At 44.1% G+C, this 19340-nt stretch overlaps 1 protein-coding gene across 1 annotated transcript in view; it reads right to left on the reverse strand.

The window, feature by feature from the left end:
* Positions 1-16740, reverse strand: part of LOC135538300 (zinc finger protein 572-like) — a 22242-nt gene extending 5502 nt beyond the window's left edge. The window contains exons 1-4 of the mRNA XM_064964206.1: positions 16527-16740; positions 7647-8060; positions 7198-7393; positions 6794-6994 (exon numbers count right to left, since the gene is read on the reverse strand). Of these exons, the coding sequence (XP_064820278.1) occupies positions 6794-6994; positions 7198-7393; positions 7647-8054 (805 nt within the window). The 5' untranslated portion in view covers positions 8055-8060; positions 16527-16740. The remainder of the gene's footprint in view (positions 1-6793; positions 6995-7197; positions 7394-7646; positions 8061-16526) is intronic.
* Between the last annotated feature and the right edge of the window lie 2600 nt (positions 16741-19340).

Below are 19340 nucleotides of genomic sequence, written 5' to 3' on the forward strand. Positions count from 1 at the left end.
AACCAATGGCTGTGTGCATGTCATCGACTGGAAGATTGCTGCAGAATGGAGTCTACAGTGTGCAGAAGCGACATCACCATTCATTTTCTAGATTCAGGTTCATTTTTAACATCGGACCCTTTTTTCAATTTTGCCCTATAAAATGACATACCCAAATGTAACTGCCTGTGGCTTAGGACTTGAAGCAAGGATATGCATATGTTTTATTGTATTTAACTAGGTAAGTGAGTTAAGAACAAATTCTTATATACAATGACAGCCTACCAAAAGGCCACCTGGAGGTAGGGGCTGGGATTTAAAAAAATAAAGGAAACAACACAACAAAGAGAGACCTAAGACAGCAAAGAGAGACCTAAGACAACAACACAGCAAAGAGAGACAACACAGCAAAGAGAGACCTAAGACAACAACACAGCAAAGAGAGACCTAAGACAACAACACAGCAAGGCAGCAACACAACATGGTACAAACATTATTGGGCAAAGACAACAGCACAAAGGGCATTACACAAAGCAACGACAACTCAGTATGCGTCTATGATTGAGTCTTTGAATGATGAGATTGCGATAAATCTGTCCAGTTTGTTCCAGTCACTAGCTGCAGCGAACTTAAAAAAGAGGAGCGACCCAGGGATGTGTGCGCTTTGGTGACTTTCAACAGAATGTGACTGCCAGAACTGGTGTTGTATGGAGGATGAGGGCTTCAGTAGATATCTCAGATATGGGGGCGTGAGGCCTAAGAGGGTTTTATAAATAAGCATCAACCAGTGGGTCTTGTGACAGGTATAAATAGATGCCCAGTTTACAGAGGAGTATAGAGTGTAGGGATGTGTCCTATAAGGAGCACTGGTGGCAAATCTGATGGCCGAATGGTAAAGAACATCTAACACCTTACCTGTCGATCTATAAATTATGTCTCTGTAATCTAGCATGGGTAGGATGGTCATCCGAATCAGGGTGAGTTTGGCCGGTTGGGGTGAAAGAGGAGGGATTACAATAGAGGAAACCAAGTCTAGATTTAACTTTAGCCTACAGCTTTGATATGTGCTGAGAGAAGGACAGTGTACCGTCAAGCCATACTCCCAAGTAATTGTTCAAGCTCTAAACCCTCAGAGGTAGTAATCACACCGGTGGCAGATTCTGACTTTATACACTGCACTCTTAGAACAGTCGTTAGCAAACAAGGCCAAAGACCCTTCAGAGACACCAATACTCCTTAGCCGGCTCACAAGAATGGAATGACCTACCGTGTATCAAAAGCTCTGGCCAAGTCAATAAAAATAGCAGCACAACAATGCTTAGAATCAAGAGCAATGGTGACATCATTGAGGACCTTTAAGGTTGCAGTGACGCATCCATAACCTGATCGGAAACCAGATTGCACACCAGCGAGAATACTATAGACATCCAGAAAGCCAGTCAGTTGATTATTGTCAAGTTTTTCCAACACTTTTTCTAAACAGGGTAAAATAGAAATTGGCCTATAACAGTTAGGATCAGCTTGATCTCCCCCTTTAAATAAAGGACAAACTGTGGCTGCCTTCCAAGCCATGGGAACCTTCCCAGAAAGGAGAGACCGGTTAAAAAAGGTCAGAGGCTTGGCGATGATAGGGGCAGCAACCTTAAAGAAGAAAGGGTCTAAACCATCTGACCCAGATGTTATTTTGGGGTAAAGTTTCAGAGCCCCTTTAGCGCCTCGGACTCAGTGACTGCCTACAGGGAGAAACTTTGTAGCGGGGCAGGGGAAAAAGGAGACGTGTAGGGGACAGTCGCATTGGAAGGGGTGGGAGATGAGGAAATGTTGGATGGGGCAAGGAGGCATGGCTGAGTGAAATAGGAATACTGACTTAATGAAGTGGTGATTAATGAGCTCAGCCATGTGCTTCTTGTCAGTAACAACCACATCATCAACATTAAGGGACATGGGCAGCTGTGAGGATGGTTTATTCTCCAGAACTTCTTGGGGTTAAACCCACAGAGGGAATTGCTCCTTAAAGTAACTAACTTTGGCCTTCCGGATAGCCTGAGTGCACTTATTTCTCATTTGCCTGAACGAGAGCCAGTATGCGTGTGCCGGAGCCCGTCACAAATCCATTTCTTGAGGTGGAGCAACTCCGCAAGGGTTACCATTTTAATTCTCATTTTCTGTATGGGGATGTGTTTGTTAACAATACCACTGAAAATATATATTTTTAAAGAAGGTCCAAGTGTCTTCGACAGAGGGAATCATGCTGATTCTATACCATTTTACAGAGGCCAGTTCATGAAGGAAGGCATTAAGAAGTTTTTTTTTTTTTTGCAATCGTCTATGACAAATCAGGACAGGCCGTTTCACTGAGCAGCCATTACACAAACAGGTGGTGGTTTAAGCATGTCCCAGTTTAGGTCACCTAGCAGGACAAATTCAGACTTAGTGTAAGGGACCAAGAGAGATCTTAGGGCAGGTAGGGTACAGGTCGATGCCGGTGGAGGACAACAACATCCAACCACAGTCAACATAGAGCTATTTGAAAGTTTAATGCTTAAAACCAGCAAATCAGATTGTTTGGGGACAGACTTGGAGACAACCGAGCACTCCCCACATTTGGAAGATCTGTCTTGCCGAAAAAGGTTCTAACCTGTTGGGGATTAATCAGAATTAGTTGGGTAACATAGATAAGATGTTTTATTTTCATTATATGCTTGTGAGTTACTTCTCATCAGAATGTATCTTGTTGTACTATAGTGGTGGCCATTTGCAGTCATCTGTTCTCTGTCAGGGTGAAGTTACTTGGCCCGCAGAGAGGGGAGAGGTCAAGCTTGTCATCATGTGTAAATGTATATATGTTAAACCATGTGAAGTAATGATTGATGGGGAACCAATTATCTCTTGGCTCCACAATGTCTGTGTGCCAGTCACTCCCTACTTTTCCCATCGGGGGGAGAGAAGGATGGCAGTGTCTGGAACTATTCTATGTTCCATCTCTCGTTGCCCCTATCTTGATCGAGGCTCACTTTCCTCTCCGTGAGCTTGTCCAGAATTGGTTGTATTTGGGATGGGAGTGTCTAAAATGACAATTGATATATATCATTGGGTGGGGGTAATGTCTTGGTACCATTTTGTACCAAGAACGAGATAAGAGCCTTGTTTAGGAGACCAAACTGAACAATAATTTATAGCCAATGCTGTCTGGCTAGGGGATATTCCTCTCTGAAGTAAAGTCTTTCTTTGTGTAAGTTCCTAAGACGTGGGGTTTGTCATGTCGTCTAGGGGGGGGTGGATCTTTGCTATAAAAGGATCCCAGTTGCCATTATGTTGACCACTCAACTTCTCATTAGAGATACTGAACTGTTGAAAGTCAAAATACTATTGCAAAAGCTTAATTATTATTAAAAGGTGAAGATTAAGCATAACTCTGACTGGTGTGTGGTTTGCTCTCTCATCATTTGGTAATTAAGGAAATTTCCACAACAAACCAGAAAGGTTAACATCAATATTCAAAACACTCCTTAACCACGTCTCAGTACTGACCAACACACCTGGATTGGAGCTGTGAACCAACACTTTCAATTGATCCATTGTAGGTAATACGCTTCTAGTGTTAATAACGTGCAGATAACCCGGGCTTTTACGAGAGCAGAAATCAGTGAAGCAGATATCAGAGCCCAATTGTGGCTAGCAACAGTAGATGGGCCAGGCTGTACATGCACATTTCCAGATATCATCAACAGTAATACGATCAAGGCACGGCAGAGGACAGGGAGAGCTCTGCGGTGCTGATTTATGACATCTGAATGTGCATCAGATAGCAACAAGATCATATTGTACAGCAATTTCATCAGGTAACATGAATACCGTAACTGGCGAGAGGTGGTTAGAATAGGATGGGAGGCCAGGAGTCTGTAACCCATAGAGAGTCAGTGGGAACAAACAGCCTGTCCCACAGTTAGGTAAAGAAAGTTTGTAGTCAACAAAGTATGCAGGAGTCATGAGGCAAATACTAAAATTAAATATATAAAACTAGTTATTGTAAGTTCAGAGACAAAGTAAGTTGAAAGGATTTATTGTTTTGTTGAATCGTCATGACTGGTTCGAGCCATCTGTTGTTTGTTTTTTTGCTACTTAACACAGACCTAAGATCAGTTTAAAGATCCACGTCATTGACGTAGGGGTTTAGCTGGACGTTTCTGACTGGTCTTGGAACTGTGACAACGGGCAGCCTTTTTTTTTACCTTTATTTAAACCAGGCAAGTCAGTTAAGAACACATTCTTATTTTCAATGACAGCCTGGGAACAGTGGGTTAACTGCCTGTTCAGGGGCAGAATGACAGATTTGTACCTTGTCAGCTCGGGGTTTGAACTCGCAACCTTCCGGTTACTAGTCCAACGCTCTAACCACTAGGCTACCCTGCCGCCCCTCCCTCTAACCACTAGGCTACCCTGCCGCCCCTACACTCTAACCACTAGGCCTCTCCCTACTTAGCACAATGGGATATGTAGTGATATTGCAACACAGCCACCAGATATGTACACAGTCTTGGACCCTTAACCTTTTTGTTGTTGTTGTTAACAAAACGAACAATCGTATTTGTTGATTGAATCAGACTTCATTAATATAACGAGAAATCCAGGAATGTCACAAGTTCCTTGAGAAAATAGCTACTCTACAGAGCGCGGCTAAACTACTTCAGGACACGGTCTGCAGAGCTCCTCCTCCTCCTCCTCCTCCTCCTCCTCACCAGGCTATAACAATGTGTGGTTGGTCAGTTGACAGGTGAAATACCTATCCAGGCGTTGTAAGAGCTGTCAGTCGTCAGCAACGTCCAAGCGTAGGAACACACCCCCTATTGCATCACGGTTCAGCCGTTATAGATCACCAACGTCATGACCTCATCTGGAACGTATTGACCTTGTCGTCGTCGCCCCCCCCCCCCTTTGAAAGCACCATGTTTATCTGTTTATCCCGTTTGTACATTTTTAGGTCTGTCACACGCGATTATCTGACACTACTGCTCCGATTTTGACAAGACACTCTAGTGAATGATGCATCCTGCCCTTTTAGGGTGTATATATATATATATATATATATCTAAATACAGAGAGCCAGTAGAGGGGATCCCGTGATGTTTACCCAGAGTCAATACAGGGATCCTGTGATGTTTACCCAGAGTCAATACAGAGGGGATCCTGTGATGTTTACCCAGAGTCAATACAGAGGGGATCCTGTGATGTTTACCCAGAGTCAATACAGGGGATCCCTGTGATGTTTACCCAGAGTCAATACAGAGGGGATCCTGTGATGTTTACCCAGAGTCCACAGAGGGAATCCTGTGATGTTTACCCAGAGTCAATACAGAGGGGATCCTGTGATGTTTACCCAGAGTCAATACAGAGGGGATCCTGTGATGTTTACCCAGAGTCAATACAGAGGGGATCCTGTGATGTTTACCCAGAGTCCACAGAGGGATGCTGAGAACTGATGGCTGAGAGGATGGAGGTGTGGTGGTGATTCAGTCCGTCTGTTTGACTTCTCTCTCCGCCTGTGGGGATTTTCTCTCCGCCTTTGCGAGTTCTCTTTCTGCCCGTGTGGGTTTTCTGATGACTCCTCAGGTTTCCTGACTGAGCGAATCTCTTCCCACATATATCACATTTATAACGTTTCTCTCCAGTGTGTGTTCTCCTGTGTACAGTCAGCAGTCCTGACTGAGCGAATCTCTTCCTGCATAGATCACAGCTGTAGGGTTTCTCTCCAGTGTGCACTCGTTGGTGCATTTTCAATTCTACTGGCTGAATAAAGCTCTTCCCACATTGATCGCAGCGGTAGGGTTTCTCTCCTGTGTGCCTACGCATGTGTACATTCAGGGATCCCATGTGTGTGAAGCTCTTCCCGCATCGATCACACAGGAAAAGAGAGTTCTCTCTGGGGTGTACGAGCTGGTGCGTTCTCAACTCTCCTTTGGAAACACATCTCTTCTCACACCGTTCACAACTGTAAGGCTTCTCTCCCGGTGTGGATACGCTTGTGTTTAGTCAGGAATCAGATGAAGCAAAGCTCTTCCCACATTGATCACAAACATATGGTTTCTCACCTGTGTGTATTCGTTTGTGTATATTCAGGTTTCCCGAACTAGCAAAGCTCTTCCCACATTGATCACAAACATATGGTTTCTCACCTGTGTGTATTCGCTTGTGTATAGTCAGGTCTCCAGAACTAGCAAAACTCTTCCCACATTGATCACAGACATGAATACCCTCCCACATGTGTTTTCTCTGGTGGTGTCTTGCTAGGTCTTCTGAATGAGCGAAACTCCACTCACAGTGCTTACAGCTGTATATAGCACAGCTACGAGGTTTCTCTCCCATGTGTGTTGGCTGATGTAAAGTCAGTGTTCCCGAGTTAGTAAATCTCTTCCCACATTGATCGCAGACATATGGTTTCTCTCCTGTGTGTGTTAGCTTGTGTTCAGTCAGGGAATAAGCTCTCGCAAAACCCTTCCCACATTGATCACAGCGATAAGATTTCTCTCCTGTGTGCGTTTGCTGGTGCCGTTTCAACTTCACTGATGTAGGGAAGCTCTTCTCACAGTCTGAGCAGTGGAACATCACGCCAGTGTGTGTTCGCTTGTGTTCAGTCAGGGAACAGGCTTGAGTAAAACGCTTCCCACATTGATCGCAGCTATAAGGTTTCTCTCCAGTGTGTGTTCGCTTGTGTATAATCCGTTGTCCTGACGTACGGAAACGCTTTCCACATACAGGACAGCCATATGGTTTCTCTCCTGTGTGTGTTCTCTTGTGTCTAGACAGTGTTCCTGACAAAGGAAACTCTTTCCGCATATAGGACAGACGTATGGTCGCTCTCCTGTGTGTACTGTTTGGTGTCTTCTTAGGTTTCCTGATTGAGTGAAACTCTTCTCACATACATCACACCTATAAGGTCGCTGGATCACTTTCAACCCTGGAGCCTTCCCAGATGATAAGACCCTCCCACTGAGCGAGTGACCGTTGGGGTTGTCCCCTGTGAAACAAAGACATGAAGTTAAGGTTCCTCACATGTACCAAAGTACTTAACAATGACCTAGTGTTAAAGTATCTTCCCCATCCAACACAGATGAGCTGCTATACAACACTGAATAGTTACATTTAGCAAATATAGGTCAATGAATAAATATTGACCAATCAATGAACTGCTACAGAAGCAGATTGTAGTCTAATACACACCATTGTTCCTACTTGATGACATCGAATCTGAATCTCCATATCCCTTCTCTTCTCCTCCTCTCGTAGTTCCACTCAGCCCCAGTGTTTTCCTGCAGTCAACCAGCCGCACAGACACCCTCTTCAAACCCAATGTGCCAGTGGGAGAGGCAGGACCTGGGGACTCGGGGAGAGGGGAGGCGGGTGGGAGAGGCAGGACCTGAAAACCACACAAAGGGAGCCAGTATAAATCAGGAAGGAAACACTCTCCTACTGATCGAGTCATTCAGAAACCTCAAGTCTCAGCAGTATTTCCTTGACTCCTCTCACTTCTCTGGGCCTCCTGCTATAAAATGCATTAAGGAGACGACCTGAGGTTCCTCCTTGGACTTTCTCCTCCAAATTAATTTATAACAGGAGGTCCAGAGAATGGCGGAATCAAGGAAATACTGCCTTTCTGGGAAAATACTCACACCCCTCTGCCTCTGCTCTGGGGTGTGGTTCTCTGGAGCTGACTCCGCCTCCAGCCCGTTGCTAAGACACCGTTCCTTGTTTTCCATGTCCCATTCCTCATCACAGTCTGTAGCATCGTCATCAGACTGGCTGGGACTCATGGGTCCCACAGTAGATTCTTCCTGTATCCTACTGATGTCATCTTTCAGTCGGAGTAACCAAGACATTCCCTGCTCCTCCGATTTCACTGAATCTGCATTTTCCCACATTTCCTCCATGATTTTACGTCGCAATGAGCGATGGTTCTTTCCTTTAACTTGGGAGCCATCTATTCCACAGCGTTCACACAGGTATCGTAAATTGTCCTTGGTTAGACAGTGTAAACTCTGTTCGATTTCATCCAACAATGTTTGCTTCTCTCCACTCATGTTGTCCTGCTGGTGGGAACAACAACAATGCAGTCAATGGCAAGACAGCAGGAAGTCCATACACTTTAGATGACCTGTAGAAGAAGACAGCAGGAAGTCCATACACTTTAGATGACCTGTAGTAGTAGAAGACAGCAGGAAATCCATACACTTTAGATGACCTGTAGTAGTAGAAGACAGCAGGAAGTCCATACACTTTAGATGACCTGTAGTAGTAGAAGAGAGCAGGAAGTCCATACACTTTAGATGACCTGTATTAGTAGAAGAGAGCAGGAAGTCCATACACTTTAGATGACCTGTAGTAGAAGACAGCAGGAAGTCCATACACTTTAGATGACCTGTAGTAGTAGAAGAGAGCAGGAAGTCCATACACTTTAGATGACCTGTAGTAGTAGAAGAGAGCAGGAAGTCCATACACCTGAAGTAGAAGAATGAAACATCACAACACAGTATTAATACGCAGTATTGATAGTGTAATATGATTATTTACAACATTTATTTACCAGTGTACTCTTCTCATCACCTAATCCAACTACCTAATGCAACTACTTCTAATCAGCGAGAAAGAATCTTTCAACAACAAAAAAAATGCTAGACTTCCTGTAGCAGTTTGGCCCAGATCCAGACGCTGCGTGTGCCTCCAGTTGAAGAACTACACTTCCTCCCCAGATACTTACACACAGGTGTCCAGAGCACGTTAGATAGCTAATTAGCACAGGTGCCCACCAAGGTCTTCCGTCTGTCTTCAGTACAACAAGCGATGTCAACATGAAGACACGGTCGCGTGGGAACCCTCAGTACAACAAGCGATGTAAACATGAAGACACGGCCGTGTGGGAACCATAACCCTACAAAACGATATGTACTCAGTTAAACGTTTAAAAAAATAGATATTTCTTTGCTGATATGAAAGATACACTACGTTCCCAAATACGTACTGCAAGCGATGCGTGTTAATGTTGAGAGCAAACGTCAGGCCTCTTAATAAAAACCCCTCCCCCAGTCAGAAGATACTATCCTCAACAGGTCCTAATCAATAAAAACGTCACAATACGGTGCGGGCGTTCCATTTGGCTGCTGGGGGGGGGGTAGGGGACCTCAGCTCCACTAAAACCCTTGACAACTACGTGCCGTTTTCAGGGGATTGTTAAATAAATGTTTGTAACTATTTGGTTTTAATAGCATCCTCTTTTAAACTCATAGTCAGGGTAGCCTAGTGGTTCGAGCGTTGGACTCGTAACCGGAAGGTTGCGAGTTCAAACCCCCGAGCTGACAAGGTACAAATCTGTCGTTCTGCCCCTGAACAGTTAACCCACTGTTCCTAGGCCGTCATTGAAAATAAGAATTTGTTCTTAACTGACTTGTCTGGTTAAATAAAAGTTTTTAAAAAAAGTTAAAAAATGGTACCAAGAATATGCAGAACCTTGCTTCAGGGCCTGAGCTACTGGCAGTTAGATTTGGGGATGTCATTTTAGGCGAAAATTAAAAAAAGGGGGGAATCCTTAATTAACATTGTAGGAACCCGATGCAGGACACTTATCCTTGTCTCTAGTGCCCCCTGGTGGTTCAGCAGGACATTACACTGTAATGTGTGATGATGTGGAAGAGGTGGAGGGCATGTGATGCTGTAAGGGAGGTTAAATAAAGGTAAAATCAATTTAAAAAATAACTACGTGAGGGTAAGCTAGATCCATTTGGCACGTAGCTACCTAGCCAAGTAAACAACATGTGTCATTTGTATTGAGATAACGTGAGGCTACCCTCAAGTATCTGAAATTACATGTACAACTGATGTTTACTGCTGTTGCCAATGTAGCAGTGTGACGTTGTTCCCCTCGATTGTTCCCCTTCCTTGATGTCCTTCCAGATTCCCTCTGTCTACCCAAGGACGCCAGAGGACAAAAATCAGTTAACCACCTAACTGAGGAACTCAATTTAACCTTGCGCAATACCCTAGATGCAGTTGCACCCCTAAAAACTAAAAACATTTCTCATAAGAAACTAGCTCTCTGGTACACAGAAAATACCCGAGCTCTGAAGCAAGCTTCCAGAAAATGGAAGTCTTCCGACTAGCTTGGAAAGACAGTACCGTGCAGTACCGAAGAGCCCTTACTGCTGCTCGATCATCCTATTTTTCCTAACTTAATTGAGGAAAATAAGAACAATCCGAAATTCCTTTTTGATATTGTCGCAAAGCTAACTAAAAAGCATAATTCCCCAAGAGAGGATTACTTTCACTTTAGCAGTGATAAATTCATGAACTTCTTTGAGGAAAGATTATGATTATTAGAAAGCAAATTACGGACTCCTCTTTAAATCTGCGTATTCCTTCAAAGCTCAGTTGTCCTGAGTCTGCACAACTCTGCCAGGACCTAGGATCAAGAGAGACGCTCAAGTGTTTTAGTACTATATCTCTTGACACAATGATGAAAATAATCATGGCCTCTAAACCTTCAAGCTGCATACTGGACCCTATTCCAACTAAACTACTGAAAGAGCTGCTTCCTGTGCTTGGCCCTCCTGTTGAACATAATAAACTGCTCTCTATCCACCGGATGTGTACCAAACTCACTAAAAGTGGCAGTAATAAAGCCTCTCTTGAAAAAGCCAATATTCCATTCCTCTCAAAAATGTTAGAAAAGGCTGTTGCGCAGCAACTCACTGCCTTCCTGAAGACAAACAATGTATACGAAATGCTTCAGTCTGGTTTTAGACCCCATCATAGCACTGAGACAGCACTTGTGAAGGTGGTAAATGACATCTTAATGGCATCGGACCGAGGCTCTGCATCTGTCCTCGTGCTCCTAGACCTTAGTGCTGCTTTTGATACCATCGATCACTACATTCTTTTGGAGAGATTGGAAACCCAAATTGGTCTACGGACAAGTTCTGGCCTGGTTTAGATCTTATCTGTCGGAAAGATATCAGTTTGTCTCTGTAGATGGTTTGTCCTATGACAAATCAATTGTAAATGTTGGTATTCCTCAAGGCTCCGTTTTAGGACCACTATTGTTTTCACTATATATTTCACCTCTTGGTGATGTCATTCGGAAACATAATGATAACTTTCACTGCTATGTGGACAACACACAGCTGTACATTTTGATTAAACATGGTGAAGCCCCAAAATTGCCCTCCCTGGAAGCCTGTGTTTCAGACATAAGTGGATGGTGACAAATTTACTAGTTTTAAGCTCGGACAAAACAGAGATTCTAGTTCTTGGTCCCAAGAAACAATGAAATCTTCTGTTGAATCTGACAATTAATCTTGATGGTTGTACAGTCATCTCAAATAAAACTGAAGGACCTTGGCATTACTCTGGACCCTGATCTCTCTTTTGACGAACATATCAAGACTGTTTCAAGGACAGCTTTTTTCCATCTACGTAACATTGCAAAAATCAGAAACGTTCTGTCCAAAAATGCAGAAAAATTCATCCATGCTTTAGTCACTTCTAGGTTAGACTACTGCAATGCTCTACTTTCCGGCTACCCAGATAAAGCACTAAATAAACTTCAGTTAGTGCTAAATACGGCTGCTAGAATCCTGACTCGACCAAAAAATGTGATCATATTACTCCATTGCTAGCCTCTCTACACTGGCTTCCTGTCAAAGCAAGGGCTGATTTTAAGGTTTTACTGCTAACCTACAAAGCATTACATGGGCTTGCTCCTACCTCTCTCTCTGATTTGGTCCTGCCGTACATACCTACACGTACGCTATGGTCACAAGACGCAGGCCTCCTAATTGTCCCTAGAATTTCTAAGCAAACAGCTGGAGTCAGGGCTTTCTCCTATAGAGCTCCATTTTTATGGAACGGTCTGCCTACCCATGTCAGAGATGCAAACTCGGTCTCAACCTTTAAGTCTTTACTGAAGACTCATCTCTTCAGTGGGTCATATGACTGAGTGTAGTCTAGCCCAGGAGTGGGAAGGTGAACGGAAAGGCTCTGGAGCAACGAACCACCCTTGCTGTCTCTGCCTGGCCAGTTCCCCTCTTTCCACTGGGATTCTCTGCCTCTAACCCTATTACAGGGGCTGAGTCACTGGCTTACTGGGGCTCTCTCATGCCATCCCTGGAAGGGGAGTGTCACCTGAGTGGGTTGATTCACTGATGTGGTCATCCTGTCTGGGTTGGCGGCCCCCCTTGGGTTGTGCCGTGGCGGAGATCTTTGTGGGCTATACTCAGCCTTGTCTCAGGATGGTACGTTGGTGGTTGAAGATAGCCCCCACACCACTAGAGGGATATGCTTTGGAAAAGTGGGTGGGGTTATATCCTCCCTGTTTGGCCCTGTCTGGGGTGTCCTCGGATGGGGCCACAGTGTCTCCTGACCCCTCCTGTCTCAGCCTCCAGTATTTATGCTGCAGTAGTTTGTGTCAGGGGGCTAGGGTCAGTTTGTTATATATGGAGTACTTCTCCTGTCCTATTCGGTGTCCTGTGTGAATCTAAGTATGCGTTCTCTAATTCTCTCCTTTCTCTCTCTCGGAGGACCTGAGTCCTAGGACCATGCCCCAGGCCTACCTGACATGATGACTCCTTGCTGTCCCCAGTCCACCTGGCCGTGCTGCTGCTCCAGTTTCAACTGTTCTGCCTTATTATTCGACCATGCTGGTCATTTATGAACATTTGAACATCTTGGCCATGTTCTGTTATAATCTCCACCCGGCACAGCCAGAAGAGGACTGGCCACCCCACATAGCCTGGTTCTTCTCTAGGTTTCTTCCTAGGTTTTGGCCTTTCTAGGGAGTTTTTCCTAGCCACCGTGCTTCTACACCTGCATTGCTTGCTGTTTGGGGTTTTAGGCTGAGTTTCTGTACAGCACTTTGAGATATCAGCTGATGTACAAAGGGCTATATAAATACATTTGATTTGATTTTGATTATGCACCAAGTTGCACACAAGGACCAATTCAAGGATGTTAATAATTTATTGTATTTTTTTTTTAAATTAATTACAGCTGCATAGCTAATGTTTTTCTTTGAAGTACAAACACTTTTTCATATCAATATTGTACATACATGTAATTGTAAAAGTTTTGTATATTTTGGTTTGGTCCATCGCGGGATATCTATTTCCGTACCCTCTTATTGTTCTCTTTTGCCTGACCTTCAGCTTGCAAGGTATGTTGTCCTTGGCTCCATAATTGTTCAATATAAAACCGTGGTAATGTTACAAATCAAATCAAATTTTATTTGTCACATACACATGGTTAGCAGATGTTAATGCGAGTGTAGCCAAATGCTTGTGCTTCTAGTTCCGACAATGCAGTAATAACCAACAAGTAATCTAACTAACAATTCCTAAACTACTGTCTTATACACAGTGTAAGGGGATAAAGAATATGTACATAAGGATATATGAATGAGTTATGGTACAGAGCAGCATAGGCAAGATACAGTAGATGGTAGAGTACAGTATATACATATGAGATGAGTATGTAAACAAAGTGGCATAGTTAAAGTGGCTAGTGATACATGTATTACATAAGGATGCAGTCGATGATATAGAGTACAGTATATACGTATGCATATGAGATGAATAATGTAGGGTAAGTAACATTATATAAGGTAGCATTGTTTAAAGTGGCTAGTGATATATTTACATCATTTCACATCAATTCCCATTATTAAAGTGGCTGGAGTTGAGTCAGTGTCAGTGTGTTGGCAGCAGCCACTCAATGTTAGTGGTGGCTGTTTAACAGTCTGATGGCCTTGAGATAGAAGCTGTTTTCAGTCTCTCGGTCCGGCTTTGATGCACCTGTACTGACCTCGCCTTCTGGATGATAGCGGGGTGAACAGGCAGTGGCTCGGGTGGTTGATGTCCTTGATGATCTTTATGGCCTTCCTGTAACATCGGGTGTAGGTGTCCTGGAGGGCAGGTAGTTTGCCCCCGGTGATGCATTGTGCAGACCTCACTACCCTCTGGAGAGCCTTACGGTTGAGGGCGGAGCAGTTGCCGTACCAGGCGGTGATACAGCCCGCCAGGATGCTCTCGATTGTGCATCTGTAGAAGTTTGTGAGTGCTTTTGGCGACAAGCCGAATTTCTTCAGCCTCCTGAGGTTGAAGAGGCGCTGATCGCCTTCTTCACGATGCTGTCTGTGTGAGTGGACCAATTCAGTTTGTCTGTGATGTGTATGCCGAGGAACTTAAAACTTGCTACTCTCTCCACTACTGTTCCATCGATGTGGATAGGGGGTGTTCCCTCTGCTGTTTCCTGAAGTCCACAATCATCTCCTTAGTTTTGTTGACGTTGAGTGTGAGGTTATTTTCCTGACACCACACTCCGAGGGCCCTCAGCTCCTCCATTGTAGGCCGTCGCGTCGTTGTTGGTAATCAAGCCTACCACTGTTGTGTCGTCCGCAAACTTGATGATTGAGTTGGAGCGTGCGTGGCCACGCAGTCGTGGGTGAACAGGGAGTACAAGAGAGGGCTCAGAACGCACCCTTGTGGGGCCCCAGTGTTGAGGATCAGCGGGGAGGAGATGTTGTTACCTACCCTCACCACCTGGGGGCGGCCCGTCAGGAAGTCAGTACCCAGTTGCACAGGGCGGGGTCGAGACCCAGGGTCTCGAGCTTGATGAGCGAGCTTGGAGGGTACTATGGTGTTGAATGCCGAGCTGTAGTCGATGAACAGCATTCTCACATAGGTATTCCTCTTGTCCAGATGGGTTAGGGCAGTGTGCAGTGTGGTTGAGATTGCATCGTCTGTGGACCTATTTGAGCGGTAAGCAAATTGGAGTGGGTCTAGGGTGTCAGGTAGGGTGGAGGTGATATGGTCCTTGACTAGTCTCTCAAAGCACTTCATGATGACGGAAGTGAGTGCTACGGGGCGGTAGTCGTTTAGCTCAGTTAGCTTTCTTGGGAACAGGAACGATGGTGGCCCTCTTGAAGCATGTGGGAACAGCAGACTGGTATAGGTATTGATTGAATATGTCCGTAAACACACCAGCCAGCTGGTCTGCGCATGCTCTGAGGGCGCGGCTGGGGATGCCGTCTGGGCCTGCAGCCTTGCGAGGGTTAACACATTTAAATGTTTTACTCACCTCGGCTGCAGTGAAGAAGAGACCGCATTTTTCCGTTGCAGGCAGTGTCAGTGGCACTGTATTGTCCTCAAAGCGGGTAAAAAAGTTATTTAGTCTGCCTGGGAGCAAGACATCCTGGTCCGTGACTGGGCTGGATTTCTTCCTGTAGTCCGTGATTGACTGTAGACCCTGTAGACCCTACACAATGTACTGTTACGCTACCATAAGTTTGTTACAATGTGGATAATATAAAGATTTATGTTTACACGTTTTAAAGCTCGCTAACTAGCATCTATTGTAACTTGTGAGTACTTGGGACAGTGTTTGAGTGAGTGTCCATGTTGCTTGCGTAGGTACCTGAGAGCTAGGACTGCGCCAATGGTTAACATAATGTGTGTTGTCTCTTCGTGTGCAGGGCAAATAAAAATAATTCTACTAGCAGACCTTCAGCGTCCTAATTAAAAGTACACAATGCAGAATGAACCACGCTACACCTATCTCAAATGATGATAGCGCAAACAGCTGGCCAAACCTAACCTGGATGACGCTGGGCCAATTGTGCGCCGCCTCATGGGTCTCCCGGTCGCAGTCGGAGCCCGGTATCGAACCAGGATCTATAGTTATGCAGCTAGCACTGCGATGCCTTAGACCGCTGCGCCACTGCGGAGGCCTAATGGCGCCCTTTTCTTGAGCTCAAAACAATTCACATTTGTTGCTATCACAACAAGGAAATGAAATGGTAAACATGATAAATGATTTGTCATTTAAGCCATTTACAAATGTAAGTCGCTCTGGATAAGAGCGTCTGCTAAATGACTTAAATGTAAATGTATCCGTGCTGTACTGGATAGTACCGTGGAACTTAAATATCAAACACACTTTGCGAATTATTTTGCAAATTGGCAGACAATATGCATACTCAATCATGAAAATACCAATTTTAGGAAATGCATACCAGTTAGGAAAAGGAATTATAAATCAATATCATGTTTGCCATTTGTCCATTTGCAATTGAGTTTTGGCAGCTAAACACTCCGCCGATGTAAAGAACTGAACTCAGACGGACTAATGACGTCATCAACATGGCCGCAACCTAATCATCTACAAAACTTCATCCGGTATAATTTTTTGGAGCAATTCATAACGACGTTTAAAAGACATCGACATGAAGAAAAAAATAACGTTATGGTTCATTTGAGCTATGTATCTTTTAAAACGGAGCAATATCAGACCTGCTAACGTTAAATATATATATCTTTTAATTACCTTTACCAAGTACGAGTTGGGCATAAACTTCCGTGTCATACTCACAATGCCGGGTTTGTTTGGACCTCACGAAACTTGAATTGGTAACATTACCGCCATAACGAGACTAAACATTCGTCGTTCATAAGGGCACAAAAACATAAATCCGGCTAAAGCTGTTGTTGAACAAAAGCTAGCCAACTGACCAGATTCCTTGTAGAAAAGCCAACTCCGTAGTTAGCACGTCTCTGTCCTCCGTTTTCTCCCACGTTGAAAGGCGGGTAGGCTATGTCTCGTCAGTTTCGACTAAAGGTCATTTTCTACGGCGCTGTATGTTTTATATTGAGATGAATGTCTTGCTTGAAAGCTACTAATTTGCTCGATTCTTAACTGGCTACCATCTTTAGTAGCAGAGCAGCAACTTCCGGTTTTGTTGCGTTCAGTCACAGGCCAGGGCAATCGAGTATCGACAGATCAGAGACAACACGTTTTTTGTGGGACTACCTAAAACACGCCACTTCAATACAGCAACGACTTTACCCAGCAGGTTAGGATTATTAATGTAGCAGGTTATGAAAATGCTTTACCTACCTGCTACGAAGTCACTTAAATTGAAGTGGGGTGTTTTTATGGAGTCACGTTATTTTTATGGTTCAATTAAAGTCCATGAGTGAAGTAGATTAGAACGGATAATTTCCCCCCCAAATTGTTTTCAATTGTAAACGGAGCCTGAGTGAACTCTATCCACCATACTTTATTTTAGTAAACGTATTCTTCGGTGGAGTTTATTGATGTTTGGTTTCCAACGTTAATAGTGCATTATCACCACTCCACCTGGAGGGTGGGCCAGAGACAACCTGCCTGCCTTATTTCTCTTAAAAAATGATATAAAAAGATTGGCGATTGTAAATTGATGTTCTACTCAGTAAAACACTCAACTCAATTTCTGTAACCTATTCTCCCTCATACTGGATCTCAGTCTCTCTCACACCGACCACAGTGTATCCGTCTCTCTCACACCGACCACAGTGTATCCGTCTCTCTCACACCGACCACAGTGTATCAGTCTCTCTCACACCGACCACAGTGTATCAGTCTCTCTCACACTGACCACAGTGTATCCGTCTCTCTCACACCGACCACAGTGTATCAGTCTCTCTCACACCGACCACAGTGCATCAGTCTCTCTCACACCGACCACAGTGTATCAGTCTCTCTCACACCGACCACAGTGTATCAGTCTCGCTCACACCGACCACAGTGTATCAGTCTCGCTCACACCGACCACAGTGTATCAGTCTCTCTCACACCGACCACAGTGTATCCGTCTCTCTCACACCGACCACAGTGTATCAGTCTCTCTCACACCGACCACAGTGTATCCGTCTCTCTCACACCGACCACAGTGTATCAGTCTCTCTCACACCGACCACAGTGTATCAGTCTCTCTCACACCGACCACAGTGTATCAGTCTCTCTCACACCGACCACAGTGTATCAGTCTCTCTCACACCGACCACAGTGTATCAGTCTCTCTCACACCGACCACAGTGTATCAGTCTCTCTCACACCGACCACAGTGTATCAGTCTCTCTCACACCGACCACAGTGTATCAGTCTCTCTCACACCGACCACAGTGTATCCGTCTCTCTCACACCGACCACAGTGTATCAGTCTCTCTCACACCGACCACAGTGTATCCGTCTCTCTCACACCGACCACAGTGTATCAGTCTCTCTCACACCGACCACAGTGTATCAGTCTCTCTCACACCGACCACAGTGTATCAGTCTCTCTCACACTGACCACAGTGTATCAGTCTCTCTCATACTGACCACAGTGTATCTCTTTCTTTTTGTCCAAAGTTATGCTGGACCTGCACAAGCGTTTGGATAGGTGTACCTAACGCCCTAAAAAAAGTAGCAACTTGGACAGAAATAATGGACATTATCGAACAAATCAAGCATTTATTGTGAAACTAGGATTCCTGGGAGTACATTCTGATGAAGATCAAAGGTAAGGGAATATTTATCATGTTATTTCTAGTTTCTGTTGACTCCAACATGGCGGATAATTTTATTATTTTTCTGAGCACCATCTCAGATTATTGCATGGTTTGCTTTTTTAAATTTTTTATCTGACACAGCGGTTGCATTAAGTAGAGGCATATCTAGAATTACATGTGTATAACTTGTATTTTCATCTACATTTATGATGAGTATTTCTGTTGAATCGATGTGGCTATGCAAAATACTGGATGTTTTTGGAACAAGTGAACGTAGCGCACCAATATAAATGTTTTTTATATAAATATGAACTTTATCAAACAAAACATACATGTATTGTGTAATATGAGGTCCGCTGAGTGTCATCTGATGAAGATCAAAGGTTAGTGATTCATTTTCTCTCTATTTGGGCTTTTTGTGACTCCTCTCTTTGGCTGGAAAAATGGTTGTGTTTTTCTGTGGCTTGGTGGTGACCTAACAATCGTTTGTGGTGCACAAATCGGACACTGGTGGGATTCACAACAAGATTACCTTTAAAACGGTATAAGATGCATGTATGTTAGAGGACTTTGAATTATGAGATTTTTTTTTATTTTATTTGGCACACTGCACTTTCACTGGCTGTTGTCATATCGATCCTGTTAACAGGATTGCAGCCCTAAGAAGTTTTTAAACAAGCAACGCCTCATTTTTCACCTAATTCTCTAATTCTGAAAATGAACTACAAACTTTAGAGGGAAAACATCAGTACACAGATAACCAACTAGCTAACGAACAAACAAACTAACATTTCACAGATTGCCAGGGTCCAATAATCAACTAACGCGTTATAACTTGAGGAACGGAAAGGATTCGTATACCAGTTACTATAGCGAATTGGTTACGTTACGTTAGCTCATCTGATGTTGTAACGTTAGCTAGCTGTCTGACTTCATTCGCCAGCTAATTTTTTCACACCAACTCAATTAATTGATCAGTTAAGTTGGCTAATGTTGATCTACATTTCTCTGGCT

This window comes from Oncorhynchus masou, unplaced genomic scaffold, assembly GCF_036934945.1.
Source record: "Oncorhynchus masou masou isolate Uvic2021 unplaced genomic scaffold, UVic_Omas_1.1 unplaced_scaffold_938, whole genome shotgun sequence".
NCBI classification, from domain to species: Eukaryota; Metazoa; Chordata; class Actinopteri; order Salmoniformes; family Salmonidae; genus Oncorhynchus; species Oncorhynchus masou.